The sequence below is a fragment of the Syngnathoides biaculeatus genome, chromosome 13 (genome assembly GCF_019802595.1).
Source record: "Syngnathoides biaculeatus isolate LvHL_M chromosome 13, ASM1980259v1, whole genome shotgun sequence".
NCBI lineage: Eukaryota > Metazoa > Chordata > Actinopteri > Syngnathiformes > Syngnathidae > Syngnathoides > Syngnathoides biaculeatus.
Genome location: NC_084652.1, coordinates 24,034,515 through 24,048,064, shown reverse-complemented (window position 1 = coordinate 24,048,064; position 13,550 = coordinate 24,034,515). Strand labels below are relative to the sequence as shown.

Below are 13,550 nucleotides of genomic sequence, written 5' to 3'. Positions count from 1 at the left end.
AAAATTTCGACTAAAAGGGCTAGTTATGCAGCCGCCTTTAAAAGAAGTGTCATCATCCCTGCTGAAGAAGTGGCCAACCATGGAGCAGAGCAGCAGTTCAAAGTGGCTGAATCAAATGTGAGATTGTGGAGGAAGATGAAGGAGAAAAATAATACATTGAAAAGCACATGGAAGAGTTTTAAGACTTGGGAGAGTTGCCCAGTTCTCAGAGATGGAGGAAGAGTATGGTGTCTAGTCGTTCTCAAACTACATACAAAAAAAAAAAAAAAAAAAAAAAAAAAGAGGGCGCACACAATTAAAATACTTGCTTTTTTATTGTTCCCATTACACTCGTTTATAAGTAGTTTGAGCTCTTGTTTTGAGAGTGACCTGGCGCAATAGAAGAGGTGCTACAGATTGTAGCCGAATGGAGGACAAGAGGCTGCGCTATTACCACTGTGGAGTTTTGCGCTGACAATCATGAGGAATAAAAGGAACCAAGACTCTTAAGGTTCAAAAAATGTTTCCTCACAAAAACCATAGATGGCACAAAGGATGACATGCTGAGGGTGGAAGATGGGCTCACTTTTCATGATGCAATGCAGGAGCCACTAGAGCTGGACCAAGTCATCAGTTCTGAGGAAGCACAGCCTGACACATGAGCTGCTGAGACAGTTGTAATCAGTTGTCATCCTTTTCGTACTGTGTATCTTCATCACAGTCTGGTTTGGGCCCGCCATAAAAAAGGACAAACTCTGACTCCAACAGACAATCAAAACTGCTGAACTGTTTGTTGGCACCACCCTACCCACCCTTGAGATCTTTCACGCCACCTGAACTAGGACAAAAGCGGGCAGGATCTTATCAGCTCTGCCACACCAACTCTTCCAGCTCTAATCAGGAAGGCGCTACCACTTGATGCAAACCAAAACTAGCAGGCATTCCAACAGCTTCTTCCCTCTTGCAATTAAGGTGTTAAATTCTTGAACAGCTAGTTAGTTGTCTGCCTTGAGTAGTTGTTGTCACACACCGCTGGGCCAATCAGTATTAGTATTATAAACGAAAGACGATCACACGACTCCTCACACACTCTTGGATACACACTGAAGTCTTTACACACAATTGTCTTTGCAAACGTGTACAATTGTCATTGTACTGGACTATAACACTAATGGGCACTCTCACTGCTTTAAATGCTAGAAAACTGCATCCCTGCATAACTTTGCACAATTGAGTTCTTGCAAAAAAAAAGAAAAAACTCTGCTGTCAATTGCTGTATACTGTTCTTTGTACTTAACATGAACGTCATACTCGGGCAGCACCAAATGCGGGAGACAAATTCCTTGGGTATTGTTACATACTTAGCCAATAAAACTGATTCCGATATTTGGGCAATAACATAAAAATACTACTGTACAATGCATGGAAGCTGTTTTTTGTTTGTTAGTCTCAAAATGAGTAATCCACCATCCTTTCATTGTAACGATGAGCTTTCCTACATTAAGACATGATTAGTGGAGGCTGGCATTTCTAATGTTCATACCCATCCCAGGGAAAGCCAATAGATGGCGTTGTGTGTGGTCATGTAACTTTGTGAACTAGACAAATCTCACGTCAATAATAAAAACGTCATTTATCTACATCGTCAATTTCTGCTGTTTACTTATCACTTACAAAATAATGTGCAGTTACGGTACTCGTACAATTACAAAATAATGGGCAGTTACTGTACTCGTACAATTGAATTTGCGCTACTCATAATTGTTTTGGGTATAAATTATTTAACAATATCTGGGCAATAGCCATCGTTCCTTAGTTGTAGGCGGTAAATCGATGGTTGATTAAAAACCATTGAAGTTAGTCAACTACATTCGAACTGAAACAGCTCGTTCCTAAACCAGCCGACAGCCAACTGCTATTTGAGCTAACGCTGCCACGATCGATAAATCGGTATCCACAGTCCACAGCTATCTTACCTGATGTTCCTTGACAACTTCACTCAGGCAAGGGTAACGCTCTGAAATCCATCGATAAAACTTCGGGACACCCATATTCACCGTAACACTGAATATTTTTTGTCTGATAGACAAAACTAATAGAGTACGTTGAATTTAGTTGCGCAAGTGGAAACCAGTTTGGTTTCCAATGGCCGCTATCTTGCTAGCCGTCCGTGGTACGTCTACTAAATCAACACGCCGTGTTGTCTGCTTTGGTTCCGAGGTTGTAAAAAAAAAAAAAAAAAAAAAAAAAAATACAGCTCATCAAAATACAAGCACACAAATACAAATCCACACAGCGACTAATAATGACCTTGTACACGCATCTAAAATGTAGGAAACTAAATTAAGATTTGAATAAATTAGCAACCAAGCCTCGATATTTTTTTTTGGTTTCCAATTCCCCCATCTTGTGTCTAATAGAGGTCAGAGAACGCAGGCGATAGGTGAAGCGTGTAGTTTTTTTTTTCTATCGTTAATTTATCCGTTTGGTCTAAGGGATTGTGGTGACGTCATTGGAAACTTATCCATGAAGACATTTCATCCATCCACCAGTAATCATTTAAATTGTTGGTTAACAATCAGAAAAAGCTTTATTTAGATTTAAATTTTCTAATAGAAACTGATGTGACGTGTGGTTAACATAAGCTCAAAGTGATAAGACATTATCTTTGCCACAAATTACATATGTGTGGTAAAACTCATCAACGTAAGGTAAAAGTGGTAGGATTTATTGTCTTGGCAAAGAAATGTACGGTGTTGAGAATTAATAAGCAAATAAGTATTTTAAGTCTAATAGCACTTCAGCACATTTCCTAACTCCGGACTGATTAAATGTGAATACTTAATGGATTTAAGCATGACATGTGCTGTGTATTTCTGTACTGTAATTAGTGTGGGTGTGACTTAAAAGATCAACACTTGATTTAAATATGTGCGTCTTTACTCAGCAACTAGTTTCTTTTGGCAAAGTAGAGCAAAAAAAGAGATTTAATTCACTGAAAAGTCAAAAAAATATCAAAGTTCTCTGAGAGACGTTTGATATTTTTTGCGCTGTCCAACTTTATAGGTTGGTGCCCTCAACCTCTTCTGGTCCGCTGCGCCCTTGTAAGTCTGCGCCATATGTAGGAGAACTCGTCTGGGTCGCTCCCAGATCTGCTTATAGCGCCTTACCACGGCCAATGCCGATGGCACCGGTGAGTCCTTGTCTAGAGACTGAAGTGAGAGGGTGGGTAGCCATGCAGCACATGGAAGGACGACATACCTGTCGAAGCCGAGGGAAGGGAGTTGTGGGACTAATCCACCCAGCCGAGCTGCTGACTCCATGAGCCATGAGGCGGGGTCGCAAGAGGCCAGACAACGGAGACCGGTTTCCATGTCCTGATTGACCCGTTCGGTCTGGCCATTGGACTCTGGGTGCTGAACCAGACGAGGAGGACACACTCGCCGTGGTCCCTATCAGTGAGCAAAACTCCCTCCAAAATCGTGAAACGAATTGGGGTATCCTGTCCGACACCACGTCGGTAGGCAAGCCGTGGTACTGGAACACTTTGTCCAACAGAAGCTCGGCGGTATGCTTAGTGCAGGGGATTTTCGGCAGTGGGATGAAGTGAACCATTTTTGAGAACTGATCCATTATTGAAAACACGGCGACGTGACCTTGTGAAGGTGGAAGACCAGTCACGAAACCTAGGGAGATGTGGAACCATCGATGTCGAGCAACGAACAGTGGACGAAGCTCTCCCGTGGGCCGTTGCCGGGAGGATTTGTTGGCAGCACAACCCGGGCACGCATTGACATATTCTCAGACGTCTTTTTGATGTTCGGCCACCAAAAGTGCTGTTTAACCACCGACCGTGTCTTGGCCATGCCCGGGTGACACACTGCGCTTCATATGGCCTAGTCAATCACCTTCCCCCTCAGAGGAGGCACGACATACAGTCTGTTGGCGGGGCACCGTGCCGCACTGGATGAGTCTTTAAGTGCTTCTTTCACTTGAACCTCGATCTCCCAAGTGGAGGTTGACACAAAGCAGGTGTCGGGAAGAATCAGGGTGTGATCGGGTTCACGCCACTCCCCCTCGTAAATGCGCGACAGCGCACTGAGTTTCCAGTTTATGGACCCCGGCCTGTAGGACATAGTGAAGTGGAACCTCAAGAAAAAGAGGGCCCACCTAGCTTGCCAGGTGTTCAGCCTCTTGGCGGTTTTTAGATTTGAGGTGTTTATGGTCCGTTAGCACTAGGAACGGGACCTGAGTCCCCTCCTACCAGTGTCTCCACTCTGCCATGGCCGTCTTGACGGCGAGGAACTCCCGGTCTCCGATACCATAGTTTCGTTTCGCCGGCATCAGGCTCTTGGAGAGGGAAGCGCAAGGGTGTAGTCTCCCATTCCTGGAACTCTTCTGAGAGAGGACCGCCGCTATCCCAGAATCTGATGTGTCCACCTCGACAATAAACTGCCTATCAGGGTCAGCAATGATGAGGACAGGGTTTCCGGGGAGAGGTGAGTGCATGCAAGGGGGCAGCTATGGTGCTAAAATTCCGAATAAAGTTACGATAAAAGTTGGCAAACCCAATGAATCTCTGTACCTCTTTGCGATTCGTGGGAGTGGGCCACTGAAAGACGCCCTTGGCCTTGCCGGGATCCGTGTGGATTTCCCCCCTCTGCTAGGACAAAACTCAGGAACGAGATGGAGGTTCGGTGGAATTCGCACTTCTCTGCCTTCACGTACAGATCATGCCGTAGCACAGACTGGACGTGGCTGATATTGGAATCTTCGTCCGGGGGAAAAAAAAAAAAAAAAAAATCAGTATGTTGTCAAGATATACGAAAACATGCCTATTTTGTGCATCTCATGTAGGATGTCATTGATGAAGTTCTGGAACACAGCTGGTGCATTTGTCAGTCCAAAAGGCATCGCCAGGTACTCAGTGTCCCTGCGGTGTGAAATCTAAGCAGCCGCTGCTTCACGTTCCGGGGACGCGTATTGAAACACCTGCGTCATTGCACACACAAAGGAGGTCCAGGTGCAGCAGGTACTGGAACCGCGCCTCCATTCGGCTGTGGCCCAAGCCTCTGCTCTCCCCGTCAGGTGGGATATCACGAAGGCTATCTGGGAGCGGTCAGAGGGGAAGGCGGAGGGCTGCAATTCAAAATAGAGATTACATCGTACGAGGAAAGGTTTAATATTACCTGTGTCTCCGGAGAACCTCTCGGGTCGGGAGAGTGGCGTGCACACAGTTCGCTGGGCATCCTGGACCGGCAGAGGAGCGGGCGCGGATGGACTTGGGCTTGGGGCGGCGGTGGCTGTCAGCGGACTGGCGTCGGCAGGACTGGACATGGACGTGAACCACGAGTCCAGCAGAGCAGACATCTTCTGTAACCGGTGATTAGTTACCTGAAGAGCGGCTTCCTGCTTGGCGATACGTCTGCCCTGGATCTGCAAGGACTTGTAGATCGCACCTGAGTCGGCTGGGTCCATGTTATGGCTAGATCGTTCTGTCACGACCAGAACATCGGGTTGGACCCAAATGCACGACTCTGGAGACGTAGAGACAGTTCGGGAAACGTATTTATTCAGTCCAGTGTCGGGGATTAGACAAGCAGTCAATGGGAGCAGCAGTAACAAGGACTCAAGTTTTATCAGCAAATTATTTTACACTGAAGACGAAGTTTGTCCGCAACAAGCAGTGGCTGATTAAACGGGTCACTTACAGTATTTTGTATGCCCGGTAGTTTTAAAAGATGTAAGAATGGAAAAATGTTCAAATAAAAGCAAAGTATCACAAGAGGGTTACTTTTATGTGTTCTAAGTATTCTGTTTTTAACACTTTTCATAAATGCCATATTTAAATTGGAGTTATACCCACATGTAAATGTGCAGTATGTAGTCTTGAAACTGCAGGCAAGATTTGAAAGTTACCTCACTTCATTGTTGCCTCTCACACCCCTCGGACCCATACATGCCCCCTTGCATTTCTGCACGCATAAGTCAGCAGCTGGCTCTTCCATGGTTAACTTGTAGAAGCATATTTGCCAATGTTGACCATCCATCTATCTTCTACTGCTTCTCCATGTCAGATTGGGGGGGCAGCAGATTGAGCAGGGAAAACCAAACTTCCCCTTCCCCAGTCACTTCATCCAGCTCTTTGGGAGGGATCCAGAGGATATCCCAGGCCAGTAGTCTCTCCAGCATGTCCTGGGAACCCCAGAGTTTCTTTCCAGTGGGACATGCCTGGAACACCTCACCAGGAAGGCGTCAGTGAGGAATCCGGATCAGATGCCCCAGCCATCTCATCTGGCTCCTTTCAATGCAGAGGAAAAAAAGGATCGACAGTGAGGCCCTCCCGGACAACCAAGCTTCTCACCCTAACTTGAAGGAAGAGCCCGGACACCCTCCCGACGAAACTCATTTTGGCTGCTTGTATCCGTGATTTTGTTCTTTCGGTCATGACCCACAGCTCGTGAGTATAGGTGAGGGTAGACCGACTGGTAAATTGAGAGCTTCACCTTTCGACTTAGCTCCCTCTTCACCACAACGGACCAATACAATGTCCGCATCACTGTAGATGCTGCACCGATTTGGCTGTCTATCTCCTGCTCCATTCTTCTCTCACTTGTGAACAAAACCCCAACAAAACATGTATACTGGTTGGGCAAACTCCCATGCACTCTCGAGGATCTTGCAGAGGGTGTTAAGATGGTCCACTGTTTTACGTCCAGGACGAAAACCACATTGCTCCTCCTAAATCTGAGATTCGAGTTCCCGACACTCCTCTCCAGGACCCCTGAACAGACCTTACCAGGGAGGCTGAGGAGTGTGATCCCCTTGTGGTTGGAACACACCCTACGGTCCCCCTTCTTAAAAAGGGGGACCACCACTCGAGTCTGCCAATCCAGGGGCACTGTCCGCGCAATGTTGCAGAGGCGTGTCAACCAGGACAGCCCCACAACATCCAGAGTCTTTAGGAACTCCGGGCGAATCTCATCCACCCCGGGAGCCCTGCCACTGAGGAGCTTTTTAAATACCTTTGTGACCTCAACCTCAGCGATAGAAGGGCCTGCCTCAGAGAACCCAGACTCTGCTTCCTCATGGGAAGGCATGTCGGAGGAATTGCGGAATCTTCCGACCGACCCACAACTTCCCGAGTTGAGGTCACCAGTGCACCATCTTCAGCATACACATTGTTGACAGTGCACTTTCCTGTCCTGAGACGCCGGATGGTGGATCACAATTTCCTCAAAGCCGTCTTGAAGTCATTTTCCATGACCTCGCCAAACTCCTCGCACGCCCAGGTTTTGTGACAATGACCACCAAAGCTGCATTCCGCTTGGTCAACCAGGGCTCATCAGCTGCCTCGGGAGTTCCACAGGCTACAAATGCCCAATAGGAATCCTTCTCGGTGTCCAACGTGTTCAGGGGTTGCCGCAATGACAGGCACCGACCACCTTACTCCAGTCAGCCGCCTCAGCAATGGAGGCGCAGAACATCGTCCATTCAGACTCAACGTCCCCCGGCTGCCCTGGAACATGGGCAAAATTCGTTCAGAGGCAAGAGTTGAAAATCCTTCTGACAGGGGAATCTCTCATTATGTTTGGGTCTGCCAAATCGGACGGGCATCTTCCGCCACGACAGGCACCGACCAACTTCCGGCCACAGCTCCAGTTGGCCGCCTCACTAATGGAGGCACGGAACATCGTCCACTCAGACTCAATGTCCCCCGCCTCCTCCGGGATGTGAGCAAAGTTATTTCGGAGGTGCGAGTTGAAATTCCTTCTGACAGGGGAATCTGCTCGCCGTTCCCAGCAGACCCTCACAATACGTTTTGGCCTGCCATGTCGTACTGGCATCTTCCCCCACCATCAGAGCCAACTCACCACCAGGTGTTGATCAGTTCACAGCTCCACCCCTCTCTTCACCAGAGTATCCAAGACATTCAGTTGCAAGTCCAATGACACGGCCACAAAGTCGATCATTGAAATGCGACCTTGGATGTCCTGGTGCCAAGTGCAGGTGGACAGACACCCTTATGCCTGAACATGGTATTCATTATGGACAATCTGTGATGAGAACAGAAGTCAAGTAACAAAACACTACTCGGATTCTGATTGGTGGACCTGTTTTTCCCAATCACGCCCTTCCAGGTCTCACTGTCATTGCCCACGTGGGCATTAAAGTCCCCCAGTAGAATGATAGAGTACCCAGCGGGAGCGTTCTCCAGCACTCTCTCTCAGGTCTCCAAAAAGGGTGGGTACACTGAACTGCTGTTGACCCACCTCCAGGTAAGGGAAACCTGAATTTACTTTTCTTATTCGTCATCAGGGTTATGGAGCTGTACTTTGTTTGGTCAATTTGAATCAATAAGTTAAAAAAACAAGAAAAAAGAAATGGTCATACTGAATGTAAGTGACAAAGTAACTTTTGGTATTTTACTTGAGTCTTTCCATGAATGTTAGAATTTATTAATTATTATCCCTTCATTTAGTCAAAAGTGACTTTGACAAAAGATGTAAATAATACTACACACGTAGTGTAGAGGGAATTTCATGTAAATTTTTAACTTTTTGTTGTTCAGAGTTCCCAAGAGGTGTACATGGCTATTGATGACTCAGGGTGAATACAACCTCAGGCCGAGTACTTCGAAAATGACATTGTGAAAAATAAGTCCGCCTCTCATTCTGTATGAAATCATCCATACTTATGTTTGTTAAGCTTTCTTAAGCGAGGTCTTAAAATAGGGGGGAACTGACTAGCGTATTTTCCTTTACTGTCGTTGTTTGCACATGCATACATGCGATATGGCTGTCTTTTTTTTTTTCCTTTTCTCGTGGCACGCCTCGCGGTCGACCAAAACTCCCTTGCGATCAACGCATTGAGCACCCCTGCCTTAGAGAGAATGCTGGAGAGCCCTCCCTCTGGGGACTGCATCATTCTGTTGGGGGACTTCAATGCCCACGTGGGCAATGACAATGAGACCTGGAAGGGCGTGATTCAAAAGAACGCCTCCCCCCGATCAGAACTCAAGTGGTGTTCTGTTACTGGACTTCTGTGCTCATCACAGATTGTCCATAACAAACACCATGTTCAGGCATAATAGTGACCACATGTGCACCTGGCACCAGGACACCCTAGGTCGCAGTTCGATGATCGACTTTGTGGTTGTGTCATCGGACTTGCGACCGCATGTCTTCGACACTCGGGTGAAGAGTGGGGCGGAGCTGTCAAATCATCAGCACCTGGTGGTGAGTTGGCGCCGATGGTGGGGAAGATGCCGGTCCGACGTGGCAAACCCAAACGTATTGTGAGGGTCTCCTGGGAACTGCTAGCAGATTCCCATCAGAAGGAATTTCAACTGCCACCCCCGAAAGAACTTTTCTCACGTTCTGGGGAAGGCGGGGACATTTAGTCCAAGTGGATGATGTTCCACATGGGAGGAAATCTGTGAGGCCATGGAGAACTGATTAATTTGAAGAACTCAATTCCACCAACACGCCTTCCCATGAGGAAGCAGAGTCTGGGTTCTTTGAGGCGAGCTCTTCTATAGCTCCTCAGTGGCAGGACTCTGGGGGTGGATGAGATTCTCCCGGAGTTCCTAAAGACTCTGAATGTTGTGGAGATGTCCTGATTGACACACCTCTGGAACATCTCATGGACATCGGGGATCATGCCTTTGGATTGGCAGACTGGGGTGGTGGTCCCCCTTTTTAAGAAGGGGGACCGGAGGGTCTGTTCCCACTATAGAGGGATTACTCTCCTCAGCCTCCCTGGTAAGGTCTATTCAGGGGTGCTAGAGAGGAAGGTCCATTGGGAAGTCGAATCTCGGATTCAGCAGGTCCAATGTGGTTTTGGTCCTAGCCGTGGAACCGTGGACCAGCTCTACACTCTCGGCAGGATCCTCAAGGGTGCATGGGAGTTCGCCCAACCAGTCTACAAGTGTTTTGTGGACTTGGAGAAAACGTTTGACCGTGTCCCTTGGGGAGTCTTATGGGGGGGTTCTTCAGGAGTATGGGGCACCTAACCCCCATGGTACAGGCTGTTCAGTCCCTGTTCACCCGGTGTCAGAGTTTAGACTGCATTGCCGACAATAAGTCCGACTCGTTTCCGGTAAGAGTTGGACTCCACCACGGCTGCCCTTTGTCACTGATTTTGTTCCTAACTTTAATGGACAGAATCTCTAGGCGCAGCCGAGACGTAGCGTGTGTCCGGTATGGTGGCCCTAGCATCGAATCTCTGCTCTTTGCAGATGTAGTCCTGTTGGCTTCATCAAGCCGTGATCTCAAACTCTCACTGGAGCAGTTCGCAGTGTGAAGGGGCGATGATGAGAATCAGCACCTTCAAATTTGAGTCAAGGTCCTCAGTCAGAAAAGGGTGGCATCCCCTCTCTGGGTCAGGGATGAGATCTTACCCAAAGTGATGGAGTTCAAGTATCTTGGGGTCTTGTTCATAAGTGAGGGAAGAATGGAGCGGGAGATCGACAGACAGGTTGGTGGAGGGTCTGCAGTAATGCTAATGTTGTGGTAAAGAGGGAGCTAAGCCAAATGGCAAAGGTCTTAATTTACCAGTTGATCTACGTTCCTTTGTTCACTTATTGACACGAGCTGTAGGTTGTGACCGAAAGAACAAGATCCCCGATACAAGCGGCTGAAATGACTTTCCTCTGCAGGCACTCCCTTAGAGACAGGGTGAGAAGCTTGGTCATCCGGGAGGAGCTCAGTGTCGAACCGCTGCTCCTTCGCATTGAGAGGAGGCAGATGAGGTGCCTGGGGCATCCCTGATGAGGTGTTCCGGGCATGTCCCATTGGAAAGAGACACCGGGGACGACCCAGGCCAGCCGAGAGACATAGTCTCTCCAGCGTGTCCTGGGATTGCCTCTGGATCCCTCTGGAAGACGTGGATGGGGAAAGGGTAGTCTGGCTATCCCTGCTGAAGCTACTTCCCCACTGACCCAACCCAGAGAAGTGGTAGAAAATGGATGGATGGATGGATGGATGGAAAGGACTCACAATCCCACTGGTGAAAGTTTAAAAAAAAAAACATCCTTAATAACATGCACATTTGCACACGTGGTGGTGTTGATGTTCAGCTAACCATTTATGTCCATCTTCAAAAAGCCAATCCATTCTTTTTATTAATTTATGTCAGGTTACCTACAGTAGTGTTCAAAATAATAGGAGTCCAGTGTGACTGACAAGATTAATCTACATTTTCAGTTCATATTTTCATTTTTTATTGCCACGTCAAACAAGTTACTAGTAGGTGCAGTAGTTTCTCATAAAAATATGGAAGTAAATGTGCCACCAGCATTTGAATTAAAAATGCCACAGAATATGTTATGTTGTAAAATTCACATTATTTCAGAGTGATCAGATTTTCAATGGCTGTATTTCAGTTTAACTTTTCAATGTTAACAAATTCGACACGAAAAATTTCAACCTTTAAAATTCAAACGCAATATTTTCAGAGTCCTGGGATTCAACTGGCTAGAATTCGCTGTCTGAAATTCAACGTCTAAATTCTGTGTTAAGAAGGCAAGGTGACTTCAGGTCAGAACACAACTCTCAGGCAATCTAGTTACGCTTTCTTAGTACGTGACATCATGTAACACATTAAGGGTTATACATTTTGTGAAAATCAGGTGGCCCTATTTGAGGATGAAGCCAGCACTTGTTGAACATGCATTTCTCCTTGAAATAATAAGGAAAATGGTTAAATCACATTGCTCAGAAGTACTCTGTACATTGATTAAATGTTTGATTGGAGAGGGCAAACCTGATAGAGGTACAATAAATTATAGGCTGTTCAGCTAAAATGATTTTTAATGCCTTAAAATGGAATGCAAAACCAGAGACACGTGGCAGAAAACGGATGACAACCATCAAAATGGCTCAGCCAATAATCAACTCCAGGATGATCAAAGACAGTCTGGATTTACTTGGAAGTACCGTCACAGTGAGAAGACGTCTGTGTGAAGCCAATCTATTTCAAAGAATCCCCTGCAAAGTCCCTCTCCGGAAAAAAACGCATGTGCAACTGAGGCTACAATTTGCCAAAGAGCATATCAACTGGCCTCAAAAGAAATGGAGGAACATATTGTAAAAGGGAAAAAGGAAGTAAAATTGTTCTCTTTGGGTGGAGGGGCCAGGGACAGTTTGTGAGACTACCTCCAAATTTTGAATTCAAGCCACAGTACACAGTGAAGACAGTGACATGTGCTGGTGCAAGTATCATAATTTGGGCACGTTTCTCTTACGATAGTGTTGGGCCTATTTATCGCATACCAGGGATCATGGATCCGTTTGCATCTGTCAAAATACTTCAAGAGGTCATGTTGCCGAAGACAATGACCCCAAAAACACTAGTCAACATGCAAAGTTTTGGTTCCAAACCAACAAAGTTAACGTCATGGAGTGGCCAGCCCAATCCCTGGATCGTCATCCAATTGAGAATTTGTAGTGACACCAAAAATGCTGTTTCCGAAACAAAACCAAGAAATGTAAATGGATTGTGGAATGTCATTAATGAATCTTGGAGTGGAATAACACCTGACAGGTGCCACAAGTTGGTTGACGCCATGCCACACAGATGTGAAGCAGTAATAAAAAAAAAAAAAAGTGGTCATACAACTAAATATTAGTTTAGTATTGTAAAGGATTGAGACAAAAAAGTTTGGATAAAATAGGGTGGTACCTTGACACCCGACTAACTTTACATGCGAGTTTTTGGAAATACGACGAGTTGCCGGGATAATTTTCTGCTTTGTCTCGTGAGGAAGGATTTGACGTTCGAACGACTGCTGGTAGACGTCGCCGCGATCGTTAAGATGCTGAAACGCACAGGTTCCGCTTAGCTTTTCGAGCTTCACTCGGTTTTCCATTTGTGCAGCTCTGATAGTATTTTGTTATTTTGTCTTTAGTACAAGTGAATTTTCCCCATTCGGCCCAAGAGAGCAACTACTACGGAAAGCGGTGAGGAAAAGAGGATGACATTTAATGGATGTGAATTAATACAAAACCACGAACAGTGTGTACGAGTGAGCAACTTGGCAAAGAGTTACAGTATGACTGTTCTACGTCAACCATATTGGAATACCCACAGTCAAGGGCGATGAAGAAAAGGAGTCACCACTGAGTTTTAGTCGCTTCTTATTCAACCTTTCAGGCAGCACACACGGTATGCTTGAACAATTAGTTGCTGCTCCACCACACAACGCCCCCCTCTCCGCTTTTAAAGGGGTACATCATTACAGATAGTGGATTTGAATATGTATGATTTTCAAGCAGAAGGAATCCAAGTTGATAATGCCAGCCAAGGGCGTGAAAATTAATTTGAAGCTACGGAGCTGACAACGGGACAATTCAAGGAGCGACAGATGCAGCAGCATAAGAGGTGCGGGGTGAGAGTTCTGACAAGGAGACAGAGGAGGAGGTTATCCTCTTCAACTGAGATAAAGGAAGTGTTTGGCAATGTGGGAGAAAGTTTCAGACTAAGAAATACCCAGAAATTGTTGCAACTGGTCGTGCTTTGGTGCTGTGGAATGACACGTGCCTTACACATTTCAGAAATAGTCAAAAAGA

General features: G+C 46.3%; 2 protein-coding genes across 4 annotated transcripts in view; both read right to left on the bottom strand.

Annotated features, from left to right (window-relative positions):
• The window catches only part of xrn1 (5'-3' exoribonuclease 1), a 118,347-nt gene extending 113,654 nt beyond the window's left edge, over positions 1-4,693 (bottom strand). The window contains exon 1 of one of the 3 annotated variants that reach the window (XR_009797588.1): positions 1,956-2,210. Coding sequence is in view for 1 of the 3 variants with exons in the window: in XM_061838203.1 (XP_061694187.1) it covers positions 1,956-2,030 (75 nt within the window). In the remaining 2 variants the exon portion in view is untranslated. Of the gene's footprint in view, positions 1-1,955; positions 2,211-4,564 lie in introns of those variants that run through there. The other 2 variants (XM_061838204.1, XM_061838203.1) reach the window with 2 other exon arrangements.
• LOC133511057 (uncharacterized) lies at positions 3,876-13,545 on the bottom strand. Its single transcript, XM_061839642.1, has 6 exons — positions 12,664-13,545; positions 5,169-5,516; positions 4,972-5,088; positions 4,565-4,750; positions 4,244-4,406; positions 3,876-4,104 (listed from the first exon to the last, which is right to left on the bottom strand). Exons 1-6 carry the CDS (start codon positions 12,848-12,850, stop codon positions 3,876-3,878), a joined length of 1,230 nt encoding a protein of 409 aa, XP_061695626.1. The 5' UTR covers positions 12,851-13,545.
• Positions 13,546-13,550: the final 5 nt, after the last annotated feature.

Excerpts from the sequence above, each read along its gene's own strand:
- LOC133511057 (XM_061839642.1), bottom strand. The coding sequence starts at position 12,850 with ATGGAAAACCGAGTGAAGCTCGAAAAGCTAAGCGGAACCTGTGCGTTT. Across the intron at positions 5,517-12,663 it reads AAAGTTAGTCGGGTGTCAAG|AGTCGTGCATTTGGGTCCAA; the intron begins GTACCACCCTAT and ends CTACGTCTCCAG. Across the intron at positions 4,751-4,971 it reads TTGTGTGTGCAATGACGCAG|ATTCCAATATCAGCCACGTC; the intron begins GTGTTTCAATAC and ends CCCCGGACGAAG.